Source organism: Candida theae (genome assembly GCF_024610275.1).
Source record: "Candida theae strain CBS 12239 chromosome Unknown scaffold24, whole genome shotgun sequence".
In the NCBI taxonomy this organism is placed as follows: Eukaryota; Fungi; Ascomycota; class Pichiomycetes; order Serinales; family Debaryomycetaceae; genus Lodderomyces; species Lodderomyces theae.
This window is the reverse complement of record NW_026261457.1, coordinates 89,594-111,526: the sequence shown is the minus strand read 5'-3', so window position 1 is coordinate 111,526 and position 21,933 is coordinate 89,594. Positions and strand designations below refer to the sequence as shown.

At 41.7% G+C, this 21,933-nt stretch overlaps 11 protein-coding genes across 11 annotated transcripts; 4 read left to right on the top strand and 7 right to left on the bottom strand. All coding sequences in view use genetic code 12, as the record gives it.

Annotated features, from left to right (window-relative positions):
* Positions 1-8: 8 nt before the first annotated feature.
* MP65 (putative family 17 glucosidase) lies at positions 9-1,142 on the top strand (the record flags this gene model as incomplete). Its single annotated transcript, XM_051753456.1, has 1 exon — positions 9-1,142. The coding sequence occupies one exon, from the start codon at positions 9-11 to the stop codon at positions 1,140-1,142; it is 1,134 nt and encodes a 377-aa protein (XP_051607558.1).
* Positions 1,143-1,773: 631 nt separating this feature from the next.
* Positions 1,774-4,707, bottom strand: RAP1 (DNA-binding transcription factor; the record flags this gene model as incomplete). Its single annotated transcript, XM_051753455.1, has 1 exon — positions 1,774-4,707. One exon carries the CDS (start codon positions 4,705-4,707, stop codon positions 1,774-1,776), a length of 2,934 nt encoding a protein of 977 aa, XP_051607557.1.
* A 457-nt stretch (positions 4,708-5,164) lies between these two features.
* On the bottom strand, positions 5,165-5,986 carry KGF57_003981 (uncharacterized protein; the record flags this gene model as incomplete). Its single annotated transcript, XM_051753454.1, has 1 exon — positions 5,165-5,986. One exon carries the CDS (start codon positions 5,984-5,986, stop codon positions 5,165-5,167), a length of 822 nt encoding a protein of 273 aa, XP_051607556.1.
* A 1,101-nt stretch (positions 5,987-7,087) lies between these two features.
* Positions 7,088-7,930, bottom strand: OCA1 (putative tyrosine protein phosphatase; the record flags this gene model as incomplete). Its single annotated transcript, XM_051753453.1, has 1 exon — positions 7,088-7,930. The coding sequence occupies one exon, from the start codon at positions 7,928-7,930 to the stop codon at positions 7,088-7,090; it is 843 nt and encodes a 280-aa protein (XP_051607555.1).
* Positions 7,931-8,260: 330 nt separating this feature from the next.
* On the top strand, positions 8,261-8,947 carry KGF57_003979 (dolichyl-diphosphooligosaccharide-protein glycotransferase; the record flags this gene model as incomplete). The annotated part of the gene is made up of 1 exon (XM_051753452.1): positions 8,261-8,947. The coding sequence occupies one exon, from the start codon at positions 8,261-8,263 to the stop codon at positions 8,945-8,947; it is 687 nt and encodes a 228-aa protein (XP_051607554.1).
* Positions 8,948-9,262: 315 nt separating this feature from the next.
* On the bottom strand, positions 9,263-10,111 carry RAS1 (Ras family GTPase; the record flags this gene model as incomplete). The annotated part of the gene is made up of 1 exon (XM_051753451.1): positions 9,263-10,111. One exon carries the CDS (start codon positions 10,109-10,111, stop codon positions 9,263-9,265), a length of 849 nt encoding a protein of 282 aa, XP_051607553.1.
* Positions 10,112-10,932: 821 nt separating this feature from the next.
* PHO23 (Pho23p) lies at positions 10,933-12,213 on the bottom strand (the record flags this gene model as incomplete). The annotated part of the gene is made up of 1 exon (XM_051753449.1): positions 10,933-12,213. One exon carries the CDS (start codon positions 12,211-12,213, stop codon positions 10,933-10,935), a length of 1,281 nt encoding a protein of 426 aa, XP_051607552.1.
* Positions 12,214-12,479: 266 nt separating this feature from the next.
* Positions 12,480-13,457, bottom strand: MTW1 (MIND complex subunit; the record flags this gene model as incomplete). Its single annotated transcript, XM_051753448.1, has 1 exon — positions 12,480-13,457. One exon carries the CDS (start codon positions 13,455-13,457, stop codon positions 12,480-12,482), a length of 978 nt encoding a protein of 325 aa, XP_051607551.1.
* A 1,196-nt stretch (positions 13,458-14,653) lies between these two features.
* On the bottom strand, positions 14,654-16,690 carry KGF57_003975 (uncharacterized protein; the record flags this gene model as incomplete). Its single annotated transcript, XM_051753447.1, has 1 exon — positions 14,654-16,690. The coding sequence occupies one exon, from the start codon at positions 16,688-16,690 to the stop codon at positions 14,654-14,656; it is 2,037 nt and encodes a 678-aa protein (XP_051607550.1).
* Positions 16,691-18,813: 2,123 nt separating this feature from the next.
* KGF57_003974 (uncharacterized protein) lies at positions 18,814-20,316 on the top strand (the record flags this gene model as incomplete). The annotated part of the gene is made up of 1 exon (XM_051753446.1): positions 18,814-20,316. One exon carries the CDS (start codon positions 18,814-18,816, stop codon positions 20,314-20,316), a length of 1,503 nt encoding a protein of 500 aa, XP_051607549.1.
* Positions 20,317-20,626: 310 nt separating this feature from the next.
* Positions 20,627-21,874, top strand: KGF57_003973 (uncharacterized protein; the record flags this gene model as incomplete). Its single annotated transcript, XM_051753445.1, has 1 exon — positions 20,627-21,874. One exon carries the CDS (start codon positions 20,627-20,629, stop codon positions 21,872-21,874), a length of 1,248 nt encoding a protein of 415 aa, XP_051607548.1.
* Positions 21,875-21,933: the final 59 nt, after the last annotated feature.

Genomic DNA, 21,933 nt, shown 5'->3' with positions numbered 1-21,933 from the left:
ATTACAAAATGTTGTACAAGACTATCATTTCCACCGCCTTGTTGGCTCAAGCTTTGGCTGCTCCATTGGCCATTAACCAACAACAACATCAACACCACAAACACAACGAAGAAAAGAGAGCCGTTCACGTTGTTACTCAAACCAATGTTGTTGTTGTCACTTTGGGTGCTGGTGAAGCCACCACCACTTTTACTCCAGCCTCTGTTGAAACTGCTCAATCACCAGCTAGCCAAGTCACTGATGCTCCTCAAAACCAACCAGCCTCCACTGCTGCAAATGCTGATACTTCTGTTGCTGCATCTTCTGCTTCTTCAGCTAGTGGCTCTTCTTCTTCATCATCTTCTGACTCAGGTTCTTCATCTGGTGTCGGTTCCGGTGGTGCCAAGGGTGTCACTTACACTCCTTACGCCGACAATGGTAACTGTAAGACTTCATCGCAAATTGCTTCCGAAGTTTCTCAATTGAAGGGGTTCGATGTCATTAGATTGTACGGCGTTGACTGTGACCAAGTCGCTCAAGTCTTGCAAGCCAAGACCTCATCCCAAAAGGTTTTCGCTGGTATCTACGATGTTTCATCCATCTCTTCTGGTGTCCAAGCTATTGCTGATGCAGTCAAGGCTCATGGTTCATGGGACGACATCCACACCGTCTCAGTCGGTAACGAATTGGTCAACTCTGGTCAAGCCAACCCATCCCAAATCAAATCCTACGTTGACCAAGCCAAATCATCTTTGCAATCCGCCGGTTACTCTGGCCCAGTTGTCTCTGTTGATACTTTTATCGCTGTCATCAACAACCCAGACTTGTGTGACTACTCTGACTACATTGCCGTCAACGCTCACTGTTTCTTTGACGGTGGCTACTCCGCTGACCAAGCTGGTCAATGGGTCTTGTCTCAAATCCAAAGAGTCTCAACCGCTTGCGGAAACAAGAAGAATGTCTTGATCACCGAAACCGGCTGGCCATCAAAAGGTGAATCCAACAACAAGGCTGTCCCATCTAAAGAAAACCAACAATCTGCTATCCAATCCATTAAGGACACTTGTGGATCTGCTTCTATTTTGTTTACTGCTTTCAACGATTTGTGGAAGGCTGATGGTGCTTACAATGCTGAAAAATGGTGGGGATTCTTGTCAAACTAATCAACATATGAACCCATTGCTGTACATCAGTTTTTGTTTTTTTTTTTCAATACTTGGTTTTTAACTCACTGTTTTGTTTTACTGTTTATTTTTTTTTTTTATACTTTGTGCTTGCCTTTCAATTTTATACCCCCGGCCAAACCCAGCTCATATCAAAGTGTTGAAGCAGCGAAACAAGGGGGATTTAGTGAAGAACAAAAATGGTGGATTTGGTAATGGCTTCCTTGGCTCATGATTGATATTCAACCTGAATGAAACTACTTCCTCTCCCTTGCTGTTTACATTATTTGTTTTATTGTTTTGTTTTGGCCTAGTCGTGTTTTGTATATGTATGTATGTATGTATGTATTGTACTGCTATGTATATACATACAAATATATTGACTTGTTTTTTGTTTTAAAGTAACATTGTAAGTATCTATGTCAATTCTATGGATTTATATAAACTAAATTTTCAGGTCTCGGCAAAGTAAAGGAATCCTTCAATCGCATCATCCATCACTATCCTGCTAGGTCTCCTCAGTGGGAGGGGAGGGGGTTCAAGTTGGCTACGTGGAGGTGCCCGGAGCCCAAACACAAACAAATACGCATACAAATTATGGCCAAAATTACAAAATTATAAACACAACCCTCTACTCTTCATCTTCATCTTCATCACCCTCTCTTTCTCCCTCTTCGTCTTCGTCCTCCTCCTCGTCCTCCTCTACACAAGAAGCAATAAACTTCTTACGCTCGGCAATCTCATGCCAACTCTTAAACTTCAATAACTTGCGTTCTTGATCAGTACCCAAAACAGAATCAAACGTCTTGTTCCAAGTACCCACAGGCGCCTTTTTGAACGGTAAATAGAAATCAACCAACTCCGTCTCCCAATCAAAATCCCCATCTCCACCATTGCTTCTCGTCCTCTTCTTCTTCTTCTTATTCTTGCTTTCTTGAATGGACTTTTGTTTCTCACTAGCCTCATTGATTGCAGAAGATAACGTATCGATGAACTGGGCAATGTAGTTGACCATGACTAAAGTATCACTTGAACATGCATAGATGATATGGCAAATGAAGGCGTTTTTGAACCCGAGCGAGTTCAATTTCAGGAAAATCTCGTCCAATGAAACATCATCATCATCATCATCATTATCATCGCTCTGCTCCTTGCTATCGTTATTGCTGCTGCTTCGTTTCTCATCGAGAAGCTCAGTGAGTAATAGCACTCGTGGTTTCTTTTGCTTGAGCAATATGAGAAACTTGGATGGGTCAACACAGTCAATCAACGGCGTTGAATTGGCAAGGTACGCGAGTTTTATATCCAGGATATCGTCATCATCATCACCATCGCCAACTCCCCCCTCGTCCTCGTTCTCTTCTCCTTCTTCTTCTTGATTCGATATGCTATCCTCCTTCGCCAGTACTTGTGATTGCAATAGAGAATCAATACGGTGCGATCCCAAGGTGTCCGACCTAGTCGGCGCCGAAAAGAATTCTTCGTTACCCGACTCTTCTTCCGATTGGCCATTGGTCTCAGTTAACCCACCCTGAGCTCCATCTTCATTGCCTCCCTTTTCGTCCTCTTCCTCTTCCTCTTCCTCTTCCTCGTCAAGTGTTCCAAGACCAGTCAATTTTGGCACCTCAATGCGATCGCTGAGCACATCATCGATATCCACATCGGAACCTGATTCAGAATCATCAGCAATATCACCATTCCCCTTCTGACTTGAGGATTTAAAATTCAAGGCATCACCAATGTTGGAGTTTTTCAATTCACCGATTTCTTCATCGAGTGCAGATTCATCTTCTTGATCCTTGTCCTTGTCCTTGTCCTTGTCCTTGTCCTTGTCCTTGTCCTTGGCTTTGGCTTGTTGTCGCGTCTTTTGGCGTTTCCGTTGTTGCAACGACTGCTCTATCTTTCGTGCATTTTCTTCATCACGAGCCTTGGCAGCAGCAACAGCTGCATTAGCAAGTGCTTCCGCATTCTCAACAAACGCCACATCCTCATCCTCAATCTCATCCTCATTTTCACCAGCAGTAGCATCATCACCATCACCGTCAACCTTGTCTGAATTCTCCCTATTCCGCTTCTTTTGCGCCTGCACATCACTCTTCAACTCCCCAACACTCTTATTAAACCTAGCTACATGTTGAGGCACCTTAGTCAACACCTGCGGCACATCACCCCTCGCCAAACACGACTCGTAGTACTGCTTATACGCCACATAATCCAAATCATTAGCGATATACTTCCGACACCTATCTCTCCACGAATGCAACGGGTGCCTGGGCCATTTATGATACAATGTATTGAAAAACAGATATGGCAAATTGGACTTTCGGCTGGCATCAGTACCATCATAATCCAAACCTTGCAAGATGGATTGCTGTTTAATGTAAGCAATAGCCGAACAACACAAGTCGTAATCATCCAGGGCAGTAAACTTTGTCTTCATCGTTTCACCACCATCCAACTGGTCCAAGGGGACAGGTATGTAATTGCCCAGTTTGTCCTTGAGCAATTTACCCCGCTCGTTCGTCTTGTACACGTACTCCAAACGCGGTGCCAAATGACGCCTAAATCGAGCCCGGATGGAGTTGCCGGTGTGCATGCTCAATATGTCGTGCGTGGCTAGTTCACGGTAGAAATCGTGCGAGTGGCGGAATTTGGGCCTTTTGCGAACTTGTTCCAAGATGTATGCGTCTTTTTCGTCGGTGAAACGGTTCAGAGTGGAACCTTGTTTGTGAGGTGCTCGTTTCTGGGCTATTGTTGTTGTTGTTGTTGTTGTTGAGGAGGAGGAGGTGGTGGATGACGTGGGTTTGGTAGTGGATGGAGTGGCCGTGCTACTGAAATTGATAAACTCATTCGCATTGCTTTGCTGTTGCTGATGTTGTTGTTGCTGATGATGATGCTGTTGTTGCTGATGATGATGCTGTTGCTGATGATGATGATGTTGTTGCTGTTGTTGCTGTTGTTGCTGTTGTTGCTGTTGTTGCTGTTGTTGAGCCAAGAACGCATCGATCATAGGCTCATCCCCAACATCATCAAGCAGCGAAGAAGGGGCCGCCACATGAATAACATAATTGCTCGTGGGCAACAAATGTCCCACTTGCACACAATCCTCAATATAATTAATCCGAACAAACCCACCCATATGGTCCCGGCTCGACACATGTATCACATTGTCCAATCCGCCATCAGTGACAAACCCGCCATTTTGAATCACCAATCGGCGGTACTTGTTGCGATTTGGTTCGTTGTTCGGGATGAAGAATGCAAGCGGCTTGTTGTCGCTGTCGACAAAGATGTTGGTTTGAGGTTTGGCGTACTGGTGATGAAATTGCGGAGGTGGTGGAGGAATCTGGAATTGATCGCCTGCGGAAGTAGTAGTGTTGACGGGTGCGTTTCTGTTAATTTGACCCTGTTGAGTAGCGCGTGCATTGTGAGCAGCAGCTTGCAAATGATGATGATTATGTTGCTGTTGACCAGCAGCAAACACAGCTGCTTGTGCAGTAGCTTCTGCAGTAGCTTCTGCAGCACTGTCACCGAAAGCCGAATCGTAATTGTAATTGTAATCCATGTTAAACAAGCAAAAGTGTTTCCAATAGTTTCACTTGTGTAATGGCTGACCAATCAATCACAGTAAGTTGAAGGTACTGTTAGTGACGTTGTTTTGTTTATATTTTCACAAGTTGAAGTTGCAAAAAAAAAAAAAAAAAGAGTAACCCCCGAGTTTGTACTTCCTTTTGGGATTGATGTTGGTGTTTGGATGTCAAAAAGGAAAAGAAGGATTGGATGTTTGGATGTGAACGAAGAAAAAAAAAAAAGTGTTGATTGTTTGTTGATAGTTTGTAAGATGTGCACGTGATTACTTTTCTTTTTACGCGTGTCCAAAGGTGACGAATCTAAAAAGGCACCCCCTACAAAAGACGTCTCTTAAAACAACTCGTATAATATAAGACTAATATATATAAAGAAAACATAATTAGTAAACTCACCTACCCTAATTTCAATTTTTGAGTGAAATCATCCGTCTCTCACAAAAAGTAGAAATCTCCAAATAACCCAACAATAGCAATGGTCAAACTTAGACCAGAAATATAAGATCCGATAGTATAGCCCGTTTTGATGTGTTCTAAATCTTGGGCGATTTCCTTCTTGGCCAAAGTAGCTTCAATTTCAAGATCAACGTCCGCTTCTTCCTTTGAAGATGCCTCTTGTGGTTCATCTCCTGCTTCTTCTTGATGTCTGATTTGTGGCGAAGCAGGTTGAGAAGAAGTTGGAGTGGAGAGACCTGATTCATCGGAAAGATGAACATAAGACCTGCCCAATTCATCAACACTATTGACTTTGGAAATAGCCGCTTCAGCGTCGTCATCTTCGTCAGCAGAAACAACCGAAGATGGGACATGGGACGAGTTCGAGTTCGAGTTCGAGTTCGAGGTCTTGGCAGATGAAGATTCCTTCTTGTTCCAAACTGATACATCCTGCTTCTTCAAAATTTTCTCTTCGTAAACCCAGGTTTTGATATACAAACCAAGAAGAGTCACGGGAGCACCAAAGGCAGCATAAACCAAATACGGATGTTTTTCATCAACAGGACTATACTGGAAAGCCAAAGTGAAGAATACAGTACTAAAACCAGCCAAAAGTCCATTAACAACCCTTGAACCCCAAAGATACAGCTTGGTCTCTTTAACTTTTGTATTCAAAGCACTGATTTGTAATTGGTAAATTGAATTTATTTGAGTGATTAGATTGGGGATGTTTTGTATGGATTGCTGGATAAGCGACGAGGTTAATAACCCAAGTGAGCCCAAGCCTAACAACTTTATAGTGTTCACACAAGTACCTGCCATAGTTGCTGTTGTTATGTAGATTGTGGTTGTAGAAGTGTGCGTGTAAAAAGATAAGAGAAAAAGGAGTTGATGACGGGGATGTTGAATGCTTAATTTGCCTTCTTTAGTATATCAAGGGAACGCAAACAAAAAGTTGTGTGATAAAAGTAGTAGTGGTGGTGGTTTATTCTATTAGACGAAGAAGCTCTGATAGATTATGATGATGATGTTGCTGATGTTGCTGTTGTTGTTTGAATGTGTGGCAATGGCTAAGAATAGTTAGAATTGTGTGGCTGTTCTTCTTTTCTCCTCTGTTCTCTCTGGTGTCTCTCTCCGCAAAGGGTGTGCGTGAGAGTTTTTTTTTTTTTTTTTTTTGGAGGTAGTGCAAAAGTGTATAAATTCTCTATCTTTATCTCTCTCTGTGTGATAAGGGAAGGGAGGGGGAGAGCAAAAAAAAACGAAAATAAAAACCGTGATCGGGGTTTGTCTAAATCGAGATACAACGTTTACACTTTAAAAATAGTTATGATGTAAGATTGAAAGGGAGAGGGGGCGTGTTTGTGAGTGTGTACACTTTTAGTGTCAGCAAATCGAGGGGAAAGAAATTACGTCGTGACTGGCTAGTTTGTGCGTAGTTTGCATGACGTATGATAAGAATACTGAAATACCGAGGTACAGAGATAAGAAACAACACAGAACAAAACTTTTCAACAATCAGCACAATACGCTAACTAACACACGGAAAGAGATAACTAACAGCAGGTGGCAAATGCACGTCTCTTCCAAATGCCAATTGCACACGTGCTAATCACACACATCCAATATATTGATATGCTCTATTTAAAAGGTCATTTACCACTCTCACCCGACCACTATACAAACCCTTGTATCACCAAAGCCTCAAATACTGGAAAAATGAGTCTCTAACGTGAAAGTCCGACATCTCTTTCCTCTTTGGGAGCGAACCTCACAATTTTTAAACATCAATACCTTAAACCACTTCCTGTAGTACCCTACTAGGTCAATTACCAAACTGATCAACAGAGTAAAGCACATGCGTTGTTCCCAAAAGAATATCCTTGCCTTTCTCCACCTCCACTTTCATCCGCATCCTCATCTTTCTTACTTGATCTTCAACCATTCAGGCGCCTTTTCCAGATCAATATCAACCAGCAGCACATCAAACCCCTCAATCAACAACTCCACAAGAATCCGTCCACCTCTAGCACCAGTAAACCTCCGGTACTCCTCACTCACGCTCGCCAAATTCCACCCTTGCAACCTCCTCAAACATCCAACAACAGTACCAGTACGATGTCTCCCCATTCCACAACACACCAACATCGGATAGTTCAGTTTATCTACAATAAGCTCCAATGCTCTAGTTATCGTTGGTTCAGTTAACGAATCCCATGGGTTCATACTAGGCTGCATTTGCTGCTGTTGGTCAAAATCAATATACTCATTCAACATCCCCACGTATTCGATATTTATCTGTTGTGATTGACAGTAGTCGAGGAAATCGTCGTTGGGCTCTTCTGAAGCTAACCATAGTATTGTTTTCAAATTCAATTGATTCAAAAACAGTTGGTTTATAATTGATGGTTGGCCGGATCGGTACAATTGCTTTTCAACGGGGCAGAAATTGAGTGGCGGGACGATCCGTAGTACTGGAGGGTGGGATATTTTGCGTAGGTTGCTATTGGTGGTTTGTGCATGGTCTAATCTTTGCTGTTGTTCGTTGAGGATTAGTTGGGCTTGCGCATCACTGGTGTCTTGATTATGTTGTTGCTGCTGCTGCTGCTGCTGTAGGCCATTATAGTTCTCTGCTTGTATATTGTTCAGTAATTCTTGCTCTTGTTGCTGAGTCGGAATTGATTCCGAGTAACTCGACCCGTCGTCACCATTCGATTTCAACTGTTGACTAAGTTTGCCTTGTAAGGGAACAGACTGACGAACCGCCATTTCTCAATGCTACCTCTTTCTTTTTTCCTTTATACTATGAGAGCCAGGAGATAATGGCTTTCTTCGGATGTTGTGTCAAAGCTCTTTTGCTGTTGAAACAAATTATGGAGCTCTTATTGTATTGACTGTAGCGAGGCCTTGAATTTTTTTTCGTTTTTCCATTTCTCTGTCTGTCTGTCTGTCTGTTTGTCTGTTGTGTCTTTTACTTCGTGTCCGATCCAATTTCGTCACGTTGGAGTGATTCTTTTTTTTTTTCCACTTTCTATTGACAACGACACATTGACATAAACCAGTTGACGCCAATTCTCCCATTACAACGAAAGGAACACAATGGCCAAAAAGGAAGCTTCAGCAATCAAGAAAGCCCAAGCTGCTGCTGCTGCTGCCGCCGCAAAATCTAGTCCTGGCAACCACAACACATCGACATCGACATCCACATCCACATCCACTCCTGTTTCAGACTCAATCCTCTTGCAACCTAAATCGGTGACCACCACATTTGCCGAACTTCAATCAGCAATAAACACAACGACAAGGGACTATTTCAACCACGTAACTCCCAAATTGAAACTAATTGACTTGTTTCTTGTGTTTTTGGTGTCTTTGGGCATTTTACAATTTGTGTATGTGCTCTTGATTGGTAATTTCCCATTCAATGCATTTCTTGGTGGATTCGCCATTTGTGTTGGCCAATTTGTGTTGTTGGTGAGTTTAAGATTACAAATCAATGATCAGGGGTCTAGTGGTGGTGCAAGTGGTAAAAACAGAAAAAGCAAAGGTAATAAAAAGAGCAACGCAAAGAGTGATCAAGTAGAGGACATTATTGATGTTGATATTGTTGACAATGACAACGATGACGAAGACATCTTTGTTGTGGATAATGGAGCTGATGTTGTTGATGGCGGTGGTAACAGGTTTAAAAGGGTGTTTACTGGTATTTCACCGGAAAGATCATTTGCCGATTTCATCTTTGCCAGCTTGATCTTACACTTTATTGTTATTCACTTCATCAATTAGAAAAGAAGAGAGAGAAGTTTTGTAGCGTGTAAAGATGGAATGAATCTTGGTAGAATCACCTCACTTCACCTCTGTACGCTCGATTCACAAAAATAAATTACTTATTACAAAAGACTAACGATATATTCTTTTTCAAAACTCGACTACAATAAACAACCAAATGACAAATCCCGGAGACCGCTTTGGGGTCCATTGACTCGAAACTTTTGATTTTCTTTGTATTTTCGGGGAAGGGAAAGCCAGCCATTGTGACTGCATAGTCATTAGTAGGAAGAACATGTTTTCCTTTTCTCCTTTTCCTGCCAGCTCACTCCCCTAAACAATAACACAACAGCCTGATTTGGATTTTTCTCCACTAGAACCATTTTGCTGAGATTGCTGTTTTCGTGAGTTATTTTGTCCAGCTCCATTTGATTTCTGAGCTGCAGATCCAGCACCAGCGGCAGAAGCGCCAGTACCAGCACCCACACCCGCACCCGCACCCGCACCCGCAGCAGCTCCTCCCACTACACCATTGGCCTGTTGTTGCGATTGATATTGTGGCTGTGTTTGGGATTGAGCCTGTTGTGCTTGCAGCTGTTGTTGCTGTTTGAGTTGTTGCTCTTGTTGTTGTGGTGATACTCCCTCGTCTTTCAAACGTTCTTGCCCCTCACTCTCTTCACTAGCTCTAACATACTTCACCAAATCGAAAAACGCTTCTTCAACATTGATTCTCAATTTAGCTGAAGTTTCCACGAACGGGCAATTGAAACTATTCGCCAAAGCTTGACCTTCTTCGTAACTAACTTGTCTTTCCATCTCCAAATCACACTTGTTTCCCACAACCAATACCGGTACTTGGTCACGGTCCTTAACACGTAAAATCTGTTCATAAAAAGTTTGCAATTCCTCCAACGAATTTCTTGAATTTATGGAATAAACCAAAAGGAATCCTTCACCAGTTCTCATGTATTGTTCTCTCATGGCGGAATATTCTTCTTGTCCAGCAGTATCCAAGATATCCAACAAGACTTGTTCACCATCAATGGTACATTGCTTTCGATAACTATCTTCGATCGTAGGGTCGTATTCGTCAACGAAATGCGACTGGATCAATTGAATGGTTAGTGCTGATTTACCAACACCACCTCCACCTACTACTACCAATTTGTACTCTCTCAACATTGTAAAAAATGGCAGTCAAGTGTAATCTAGTAGCAAGAAAGTGCTGAGTATTGAAATGACTCTACTCTGTTGTTTATTTTATATATGCACAGAAAATTTGAAATTTAATTAAATATTAACGAAAGTCCTTTTTGTATTTTTATTTTGTTAATTTTTTGTTTAAATTTCAGCAATCAATTGATCAATCAAAATTAATAGAAACGACACGACACTTAGCACACACGACATTAGAAATTGAGCATTACGTGTAAATGTATATATATATATATATGCATATTATATAGCAACAAAACAAACGCCAATTTCATCATCATTTCTACATATTGACGATTGGATCTGAAATGATTTGGTTCTATTTCACTTGCACCAAATTATCGATATGACGTGTCACCTTTATCCGTCACACATAATTTCACTGATACCCTCTCAGCCTCAAACTTTAAATTTGGTGTCATCGAAACTTCGATTTTCACTGCGCTCTCTGACCTACTTTCTCTTCATTACAGTCACACACACTGGCGCGGTTTTTTTGTGGCTATTTGGTTTTCTTCCTTCAACGCACACAATTGCCTCGAAAAGAACCTCTAAAGAACAATAACTACACAATATCCTCTCTACCAGCTTCGCAGAATCACAAATACACGCCTGTTACGTCGTCGCCTTGTGTTGCTTTTTTCACAGGTTAGTCGTAAACACATCTATCCTCTTTCCACTTCAATACTTTATCTCGCAATTTTCAGAGCACACTCATACATTGAAGTTTGAAAGAAACTGACAACATTACTATAAAAGGACATAACTCCCCAAGCTTCCTCACACCTCTACAACTTCTTCACCTTCATATTCTTTAAACAGTCATCGCAATACCACTTCCCCTTTGGCGGATTCTTGAACCCAATACATGGCAAATGAAACCATTCTCGCTTACAATCCTCCCCATCACATCCAACCATTTCACCAAATGAAACTTGGTTACAATAACAATACGTAGGTTCATGCGAGCCACCACTACCACCCGAGGATCCTGCTCCTCCGCCAGCACCCGAATTACTTGCCGTTCCCTTCAGCTTATCTAGGTTAGCCGAGCTGGATTTCCTGCCGTCACTCCTCAGGTTCACTCCGTTATCATCACCGTCATCTTCATCACCACCGTCAATATCACCATCATCATCAGCCCCCTTCTTTTTCTTTTTCAACAACGACGAAGTTGAACTTCGATCCTCATTCTTTCTCTTCTTATCACTACCACCAGTACTGCTATTATTTCCATTGGCGCTCTTCCCCCCTTCAAATGGAGTTTGCTCTTTACTCCGCTTCTTCTTACTCACATTAGACCCACTAGCACCACCATCTCTATCATCATCCTTGTTTGCTTTTCTCGCAGCCAACGCCTCTCTCCTACTCTCACTACGTTGCGACTGCGCCGTACTAGAGCCGTGACCGTATCCACCACCATTACCACCACCACCACCACCACCGTTACCATTACCAGTTGCACCTTCTCCATTTCCATTCTGAAGGTCTTTTGCAGGATGTGTCGAGTCAAGAATCATAGCTGGATGGACCAATGGACCAATACGTATGTTCTCGGGAATTTCATTATTTTGTATGATTAACTTATAGTCCTGATTTATACGACGCATATGTTTATTCAACAAATCGGTGGCTACTGAAGTAACATGCATCTTCTCTTCAAGACAAGGGATAACCTCATTGATCTTATTTTTGATGATGTTCAATTGTGAATTCTCCAGTTTTTGTTTCCTAGCAAGCGCTAGCGCTTGCACTTGCACTTCATCTTCATCTGCTCTTCCATTGACATCTCCGTCATTCAGTGCAGGGGCAACGTGCAAGTTGTCAATATAGTTTTTGATCCTATGGTTGATTTGTGGCACGGTGTTTATACACTTGGCGTCAATCTCCTTCAAGAGTGTGAAATACTTTACGATGTCCAAGGGTAATGCTTCAAAAGCATCGCTGATATCATTCAACCCAGGTAATAGTTCATGAAGATGGGTGATGGTCCTAGGTCGGTTCTTGTGCTCGCTAAGTCCTTGAAGCTCCTGTTTCTCTTTTCTTCTATACTCTCTTGTTTCCTTCATTATGTATAATAGTAGTCGAGGAAGCTTTTTGGGTCTGTTTGTAGAGATTGCGTGGAGTTTGTTCTGCCAGATGGATTCCACGCATATAGATTTTTGTTGATGGACGAGAAACCTAGAAGACACAACATCGCTACCAACTGATTTCAACCTACAACCCTAGGAATGCATAACAGCAGAGGAAACGGAGAAGAGTCTTGTACCCACTACAAAAGATCAAGTAAGTAATCGTTGTATATTCATTACGTCGCTCTAGATAGTTCGGTCTGCTATTTCTCATCGACACGAGTATCTACTCCTATTCGTGATTCCTTAGCTTCATTAACTTCCTGATTCACAATGTCCCAATCGGGGATATTCTCAAACATGTTGATATCAGTATTATCACCAGCATCGTGCCCTCCTACTTCCAGATCCTTTAGTCGATTCAACTCATTGCTTGCTATAATACGCAAATCTTTCAAAATACGTACACCTCGTTTCTCCACATACTCATCTCCATGATCAAAAGTGACTTTTTTCAATTCAACAGTGCTGAGTTTGCCTTTAGCAATCTCAACTTGTTTAATCACGTCTTTCAATTGCAAAATCATTTCAGCCAACGTTAGATCAATAGGGTTCAATTTCGTAAGAATTTCTCTTGCTGAAGTCCCCCCCACTGCTTCCCCATTATCATCCTCACTTCCATTCCCCATTGTCTCCCCCCTCATTTCATACAATTTACCAAACTTATCCAGGACTAATTCAAGGTACTCCCTAATCTTATCAAAAGTGACCAATTGCAACTTGTAATACCGCCGCTTATACAACTCCTGCCGTATCAAATCATTCATTTTCAAAATCTCATCATCATACTCCAGCTTCGCCATCGGATTCTCTAACAACTGCATGAAATCAATCCCTTCATGCGCTCGCAATCGAAACCAGCCATCAGTTATCAAGTCCCGAGGAACATGGAAAATATTTGTCAAGCAATACAATTCATATTTATCAAATGCGAAGTCTATACGATATTGAAGTAGTGATTCTAATTTGGCAGTGCCCGCAAGAATCTCGTCGTGGGTTATGGTATCCGGTAGTTGGCCCTGGGCGTGGACGTTGGTTAGGTAGTTCTCAAGTGCTTCTATGCCTTGAACCATGATTTGATTGACGGCGTTGATCACTTCGTCAACGACTTTTATGGGAGCAAAACCGAGGTGTTCTGTAAGAAGCGCAGTTGCGCGAGTATCGTACTCTATATTTGACATAACGAAGCTGTACTTGGCTGCTGGACGTCTTATGCCACCGGGCTCTGCTGCTCAGGACGTGTTTGTTTTGTTTTGGTTTACAAAAAAGATGTAAAGAAAGATTGCGCTACCGGCTTGTGACATCAGTGCTACCACTTTCACTGTTAATCTAAATTCTTTTTTACGCACCAATTAAATTCCAACAAAAAAGCCACTGCTGAGCAAAGAGCTACAGGAATACCTACACAGTGGACCATCGACAATGGCAGGCACATTACACCCAGACAGGGAATTGCAAAAATTCAACACGGCCAAGGAAAAATTAGGCCATTACTTCCGTTTCAAGCCAAGATCAGTTGCATTCAACATAGTGTTTATGGGTTTGGTACCCATTGGATTAACCATGTGGGCTTATAACAACGAGGGCGTCATTTCACTAACGGATAGGTTGAGAAAAAAGCCGGTGTTGACTACTGAGTATGTGCCTAGGGATAAAGACTTGTGAAGAAGGTGAAGGATTGAGAGGAAGCATCCGGAAGAGAGAGGTGATGTAATTGGACTGTTGTGATTGATGAAGTTTTCGATATCGGGCGGATTTGTTGATGTAAATGAAACGTTGTGTTTATCGATCCTTGACTTACTCTGAGGGTGTGCACAGGGGTACAAGCTGTATATTATTTACTTTTTCAAAATAAATATCTAAGTTATACTAAATGAGCCAGTGTAAGCTACTCCGTTTCCTTTTCAGAAGATCCTTCAGTACTGCAACCACTACAAACGAGTATAGATGAACCAAACATTAAACAAAATCATTTTTATGGGATAAACCCCCTCAAATGTCCCAAAGTAAACTAAACAAAATACATAAGAAAGAAAACGGTGAAAAGAAAAAGAAAAAAAAAAAAAAAAAGAAACGAAACTAAAACCAACCCAATAAATCCCTTTCCCNTAAATATCTAAGTTATACTAAATGAGCCAGTGTAAGCTACTCCGTTTCCTTTTCAGAAGATCCTTCAGTACTGCAACCACTACAAACGAGTATAGATGAACCAAACATTAAACAAAATCATTTTTATGGGATAAACCCCCTCAAATGTCCCAAAGTAAACTAAACAAAATACATAAGAAAGAAAACGGTGAAAAGAAAAAGAAAAAAAAAAAAAAAAAGAAACGAAACTAAAACCAACCCAATAAATCCCTTTCCCTCTCTCAAATCCTTACTTCTTCAACTTGACTTGAAACTCAAACATCTTCGATTGCACATTTGGGCTGAAGTTCTTATCCTGGAAACTACTCAATCTTCGACCCGATAAACTCCGATGATGAGACGTGCTTCTACCAACATGGCCACCAGGACCACCACCAGGACCACCATTCTCGTGCGCATGTTCATATACAAATGAGTAATGATTGCCCAAGTCAAGGATGGGCACGGTTCCCAACATATCTGCATGATTTAGGGATATGGCCCGTTTCTGCGGGGATACGAATGACGTGGATGGACTTGACTGGCTTTTTGTGTTTGTCGTGGTTTTATTGGAGACGCTGGTGCTGATCACGGGGAAAGTCCCGATAGTCGCACCCGTATAATTCGAGGGGAGAGTTTTGAATTGACTTCTTGATTTGGAAAGCTTGGGATTAGAAATGAGTGATGGAGATCCATTGAACGATGACGATTTCTTCAAAACTTTCTTTGTGCTTCGTTTCTTTGTAGATGAGGATGGTGGAGTTGTCGTTGTCGTTGTCGTTGTTGTTGCCGTTGTCGTTGTTGTTGCCGTTGTCGTTGTCGTCGATGATGGTAAAGCAACTGCAAGTTTATTCTTTTGCAGTGTTGATCCCACACTTGTATTGTTCAAATTTGCATTTGACAGCACTCGATTGTCCAACGACACAAACTCGCTCACGTTATGTTCAAAATTATCCACGTCAATATCAATCTGATTATCCAAATCAACAATATCTTTGAAATACTCTCTCGTGTCCATGCGTGGGGTGACCAAGTTTTCAAAATTGTCATCATTGAGCAAATCCTCCGCTGTGATGTCATTCTGTTGGAAAACGTTGTTGGTACTTGAATTAAGATCCTCGATAGAGGATTGTGGGCTTGTAACTTCGATAGTTGTTGGTGACTCCATGTCTGTAGTGTTATGAACCTGTTCATGTCGACTTGGCAAGGAGCCTGCTTGTTGAGTCGTTCCATTCTCTGCAAGTGACTCTCGCAAGACGTCGGTCTCCTCTTTGATTTCAATATTTCTCGAAGACGACCTGGTGTGCTTAAACACACGTTGTTTTGGCAGTTCTGACTGCCTCAAAGTATTTCGGTAATCCTGCTTCTCTTTCTCCTCCTTAATCAACGCTTGCAAGTTTAAATTCAGTTCCGACCGAAATTTCCTCGTCGATTCAAGATCATTTTGCAATTGAACTAAATCTTGTTGTTGTAGCTTTTGTTGAAACATGGCATTAGCCCTCTCATATGGTGAGAGTTTAGTCATGTGGTTCTGTGGCGGCAAAGGAGGTTGGGCCAAGAAAGTTTGTTGCGAGGGTGAGTGCCTTTTCAGACTTTGTAACAGCTGCAATTGTTGCGTTGGTGGTGGTGGTGGTGGTGGTACCTTAGCGTTAGCATTTATTATATCCGTGTTCAAACCAAGACCAATTGGCCCTGAAACTGGCCCAGGTATCGAATTTTGCGCCATTTGGTAATTTGCATACGAAGGTGAGGTAAATTGCTGAGGCGAGCTTCTCAACCCTGTCAGAGAACTCGGAGTGCTCAACATTGGCTCACTGAAAACATCAACAGAGTTGAAATTATGCGCACTCGTTATATTGGAAACGATTGGAGATGACTGCGTTTGAACCGTGACATTTGAATGAGAATTATTCTTATCTCCGGAGTAAAATGGTGGAAATTTGGCCATGGGTATTGTTGCCGGTGTGGCATTGTTTGAAAAATGGCCACCAGGCAAAGGCTGGTTAAACTTGGGATCCATCGACGATTTGGGTGTCTCCAAACCAAAATGCTTATCGGTGTCAAAGTCCAAAAGGTCAAAAAAGTCGTGGGGCGGAAATGCGCTAGAGCTGTTCTGCTCACTGTTGAAAGTGATGTTGTCGAATGTGTTGATATTTGGGTTGGGTGTGACATATTGGGACTTGATAACATTGTGATCTAGATTGGACATAAATGAATCCTGTTGATTGACCATCGGTGAAATCTCAGCTGTATCATCCTGAGATAGGAAGCTGTTCTCGAAATTCATCTTTATGGTATTGGTATTAAGCGAATGTACAGATATTGAGCAATGGAAGTGTGTAAAATAGCGAATGTAACTTGCAAAACCTGTATGCACTGGTGTATCAACGAATACTCGTTTAGTAGTCGCCAATGTATTGATATCCACTAATTGAGTAGTATACACAAGTTGAAGTAGATACCGTTAAGTTGTAGAAAACTCGAGGTTTTTTTTCCTGTATCTTGGTGTTTTTAAAAAAGCAACGGGGGAGGGGGTGTCCGATGAAAAATGAAAAAAAAGAAATTGAGAGTGAAGCCAGCCAGCTAGTCAGCTGCAATACTATCCAATCAGTTTTCAACGACGGGTTATGTTCTGTTGTAGCGAGTGTGTAAGTCTTTTGAAGCGATTGTCCAATGTGTGTTTAATTAACGGTTGATATAGTGGTTTAGTATTTAAGGAGAAAGGATATGAGAATTCAGTCCTCCTCTGAGATACAAAGATTATTCCTTTTTTTCTTTTTCCTTTTTTTTACCCTTTCAGCCTCGAATGAAATTTCTCCTTCTCTTTCTCTCTCTCTCTAATTAAATTTTGTGTCTGTCTGCCTGCCTGTCTGTCTGTGCCCTTTTTTTTTCTTTTCATACGCAAGTAATTTATTTGTTAACTACTTTCTTTCTTTCTAGAGTAAGTTAATTTTATTTTTTTCTGTTGGGTGAGACACAGTTTACAAGGAGGCAGACAAAAAGATAATCAAAGAATGTCTGAAGAGCATATTGCCTCCAAAATAGAGGATGTAAACATGATTCACCAGTTCTTGAAACTCTCTGAGGCTTTCGTGTTAATGTGTACATTTCCATCTGCTTCCATTTGACTTGGATCATGCTCCTACTAACATAACTATCTGTAACCAATTGTTTTCTTCCTTTATTTCCGTATCATCCCTTGAAGATTATCCTTATCCCCTTGTCGGAGAAAGTGAGCGAAAGAAAAAAAAAAAAAATTATTTAATCGGCAGACACAAAATGTGGAAAAATCCGTAACCATTTGTGTTACGAGGTTTCGATTGCTATGACGCACTTGCTTGCCATACTTCCTCAAGTGAGCGAAGCTTACAGTTCATAAAATCATACTAGAATGAGTTGAAGTGTGTATACGGACCCAACAAGAGATCAACTCTTACTGCCCCTAACACTTTACCAGTCCTGTTCCATGGCAGTAGTGCGGATTTCGGGTGCAGCGCGTGGAGGCACAGTTTTTATTTAAATGCTCGCATTTTTGTTTGTAGTTACAAAAACTTTAATTTTGTGTTGCGATAAGATGAGATGCTGGCTAAGTTACTAAAACTAACTGTGCAAGAGTTTGATGATCGTCATCGAACTAATCAGTGATAGTCAGCAAGTAATCTTCATCCAAGTCAGTAGGACTTTTTTCAATGTAACAAACTAACATTATAGGTGCTGACACTGTTTTACTTTAGATCTAATTCATGTACAACCCGAAACGATTGCCCTTTTTTTTTTTTTTAAAAAAAAAAGCCTTAATTGAAAGAAGAAGCTGAAACTTGTATCCATTTTCTTAACAAAACTTCATTGCAAGAATATAACCACCTTGAAGGTCAACAATTGACGTGCTTGCTAAAGCTGAAGTTGCAACATCATGATAGACGTCATATGTATTTACCAACACAAATGAGACATTTCTTTGAAAACAGCTCGTTGCGGTTACCAATGGAGCATCCGTGCTACTTTCTTGATTAAAGACGATTGGAAAACTATCAACACACATTCTTGGAAAACCGCTTCAAACAATTCCAATTAATCTCAACACTGAATTACTTCAATCACTATGTTTCCATTAAAAGAGCAGCCCCCCCCCCCCCCACCTCCCCATCCTCGAGGAAAATTAAGCTAGTAACCACAAATCACCCTTGCACTGGGTATCTGAATGTCCGTGGTGCGAAAGTCGGATCTAGCTACGCGTGCCGAATTTGTCGTCTATTGTTTTTTTTCTCGTTCGGATGGTTTGCAACATATGAGCCACAGTTTCTTTTTTTTTTTTTTTGGTTTGCAAAAACGTCAAATTTGGCGAAAAGCACTTCAATCAAGCCTTCACCTCCTTCTTCTTCAAGACTACAAACTACATCCATTCCAAGAATGACAACCAAAAGACAAAAGAAGGAAAGAAAGCCAATCATTGTCAATGCCTTCGATATGGCAACTCCAGGCTTGCAATCGCCAGGGTTGTGGAAACACCCCAAGGACAAATCAAAAGACTACAACACAATTGAATACTGGACAAATCTTGCCAAATTGTTGGAAAAGGGCAAGTTCAATGCGCTATTCATTGCTGATGTTTTGGGTCCTTATGATGTCTACAATGGTCCAAGAAATATTACCGCAGCGGCAAAGTCTGGGGCGCAATGGCCCATCAATGAGCCAAGTGCCGTTGTTCCTGCAATGGCCGCGGTGACAAAGAACTTGTCTTTTGCCATCACGTCAAGCACAATCAGCGAGGCTCCGTACCATTTTGCTAGGAGGTTAGCTACCTTGGATCGTTTAACCAATGGACGCGTGGGTTGGAACATTGTGTCATCGTACTTGGACACTGCAAGCAGAAATTTGTTGAATGGAGCACCCTTGCCACCACATGATGAGAGATATGAGAAAGCACAAGAGTACTTGGAAGTAGTTTATCAGCTTTTCTTGTCGTCGTGGGCCGATGATGCAGTCAAATTGGATTCGCAAAAAGGGGTGTATTCTGACCCTGAAAGAATCAGAGAAATCAATTACGAAGGGAAACATTTCAAAGTACCAGGTCCATTCATTTCTGAACCGAACCCATACCAAAGATTGCCGGTTATATTACAGGCTGGTGCTAGCTCCAAAGGTTTGGAATACGCGGCAAAAAACGCCGAAGCGGTATTTATCAATGGTAACACTCCGGAGGGATTGAAGACCAAAATCGACAAGCTCAACACCTTGATCAAGAAGCACGGAAGAAACCCCGAGGATGTGAAAAAAGTGCAATTGGTCACGGCTATCGTTGCTCCTACCTACGAAGAAGCTGTTGAGAAGTTTCAAGAGTTTAAAAAGTATGCCGATCTCGAAGGAGCACAGGCGCTTTTTGGCGGATGGTCTGGAATTGATATTGGGAAGTACGAGTGGGATCAGGAATTGGATAAAGTGGAAAGCAATGCGATCCACAGTTTTGTTGAGCTGTTCACAAAGGCGTTCCCTGGAGATCCACCTGATCTCAAAAAGACTAGAGGCTACCTCGCCAACAAAATTTCCGTTGGTGGATCTGGTGTATTGTTCATTGGCTCCCCATCTGACGTTGCGGATGAGATTGAAAACTGGGTAGATGTGGCAGGAGTTGATGGATTCAATTTCACATATGCAATTACACCGGGTACGTTTGAGGATATTGTAGAGTTGCTCATTCCAGAGTTACAGAGAAGAGGATTGGTTTGGCAAGATTATCCAAAGGACGGATTGACATTTAGGGAGAACTTGTATGGAATTGATAGAGAGGACCCAACGTATTTGAAACCCGACCATCCTGCTTACAATTTGAGATGGAGAGAAGGAGAGAGCAAAGAGGAGTTTGAGGCGAAGTTGAAAAGGACATTACAGGAAAAATTCGGCAAGGAGGGTTAGATAAGTACATGTAGGTAAGCAAATTGATAGTGTACGGTTGATAATTGATTCACATGTAGATTTCGGATGTGGCTTTCGTATTTGATTGGATGATTTTTTTTTTTTTTTTTGCAGCCACAGTTTTTCTTTCTTTTTTTTCCTGCATTGCCAATTTTTGCACAAAAGTGATCATAATAGTGGCCGATGACACCACACCTTCGGGTGGATGTAGATAACGCCGACCTTCCCTCCTGAAAATGCGTTTGATATAAATGGTGTCAAATGATTCAACTTTGCTCTTCTTCGTATATTGCAATACCCACCCCCAACTATGCCATCGAAAGCACCGACATACACATTAAGACCATTTGTTGAAGCTCCATTGTCTTCTTCAGGCGAGAAACCAATCGAGTTGGAATCTATTGACCTATCATTGTACAAGGACGGTCCTGAAAACCTTGCTGGCAGAAAAGAGCTTGCTGCAAAGATTGAAAAATCCTTGTCCACATATGGTTTCATTTCAGTGATCAACCACGGATTTGGTGCAGAGAAATTAGAGCACCTCAAATCAGTAGCGCAAGCATTGTTGGAGGTGCCAGTTGAAGAACAAAAGAAGTACTTGGCCGGTGCACTCAAATCGGACCTTGAAGATAGATCCAAGTCAGTTGGCGCGGAACGTGGTTCTGGTTACAAGCCAAAGGGGTACTGGTCTATGCGCAATGGGGTTGAGGATTCGATCACTCACTACAATTTCAACCACATGAATCACTCCAAATTTTTCGACACAGAGGCTAATAACTACCCAGAAGTCGCCAAGGACCACCTTAAAGAGATTGCCGAGTACTACCGTTTTTTGCATACCGATACCTTGAAGAAGCTTTGCAACTTAACGGACTTGGTGTTGGAACTTCCCGAAGGGTTCATTTATGAAAACTACTACTCTGTCAAGGACGGCGACTTTGATGGCTCAGGTGGTGGTGCTGGAAGGTTTATGCTCTACGACGCAATGTCCCCAGAGGACCAAAAGAAGGTTGAAAACACGTGGTTGAGAGGCCATTCTGACAGTGGCGGGTTTACATTCATTACTTCACAGCCAATTTTGTCATTGCAAATCCGTGACTACTACACTGGTGAATGGAATTATGTTGGCCACACTCCTAATGGATTGATTGTCAATATCGGCGATGCCATGGAGTTTATCACTGGTGGGTACTTTAAGTCCTCTATCCACAGAGTTGTTTCTCCTCCACACGATCAAAAGAATTACAGAAGATTGGTGTTGATCTACTTTAGCAAGCCCAAGGAAACAGTGATTTTGGACCCTGAACCTTTAAACTCACCCAAATTGAAACGCTTGGGATACAACAAACCCGACGAATGGGACAAGATTGACTTTGCCGATTGGAACAAAATGAAGTCGAGCTTGTTTGGAAGAAAAGCCGTCAATGATACCAATAGTGAAGAGCCAAAATTAGTTTTGTTGCATGGAAGATTGCACGAGAGGTGGCACCAAGCGGAAGCAAACTTTAGCTTAGAGGAAGCCAAAAAGAGGTTTGAGGTGATTACATTGGAGAGTTGATTATACTGGATATAGTCTAAATTTTTGAGAATAACTATTTGAACTGAAACGTAAAAGAA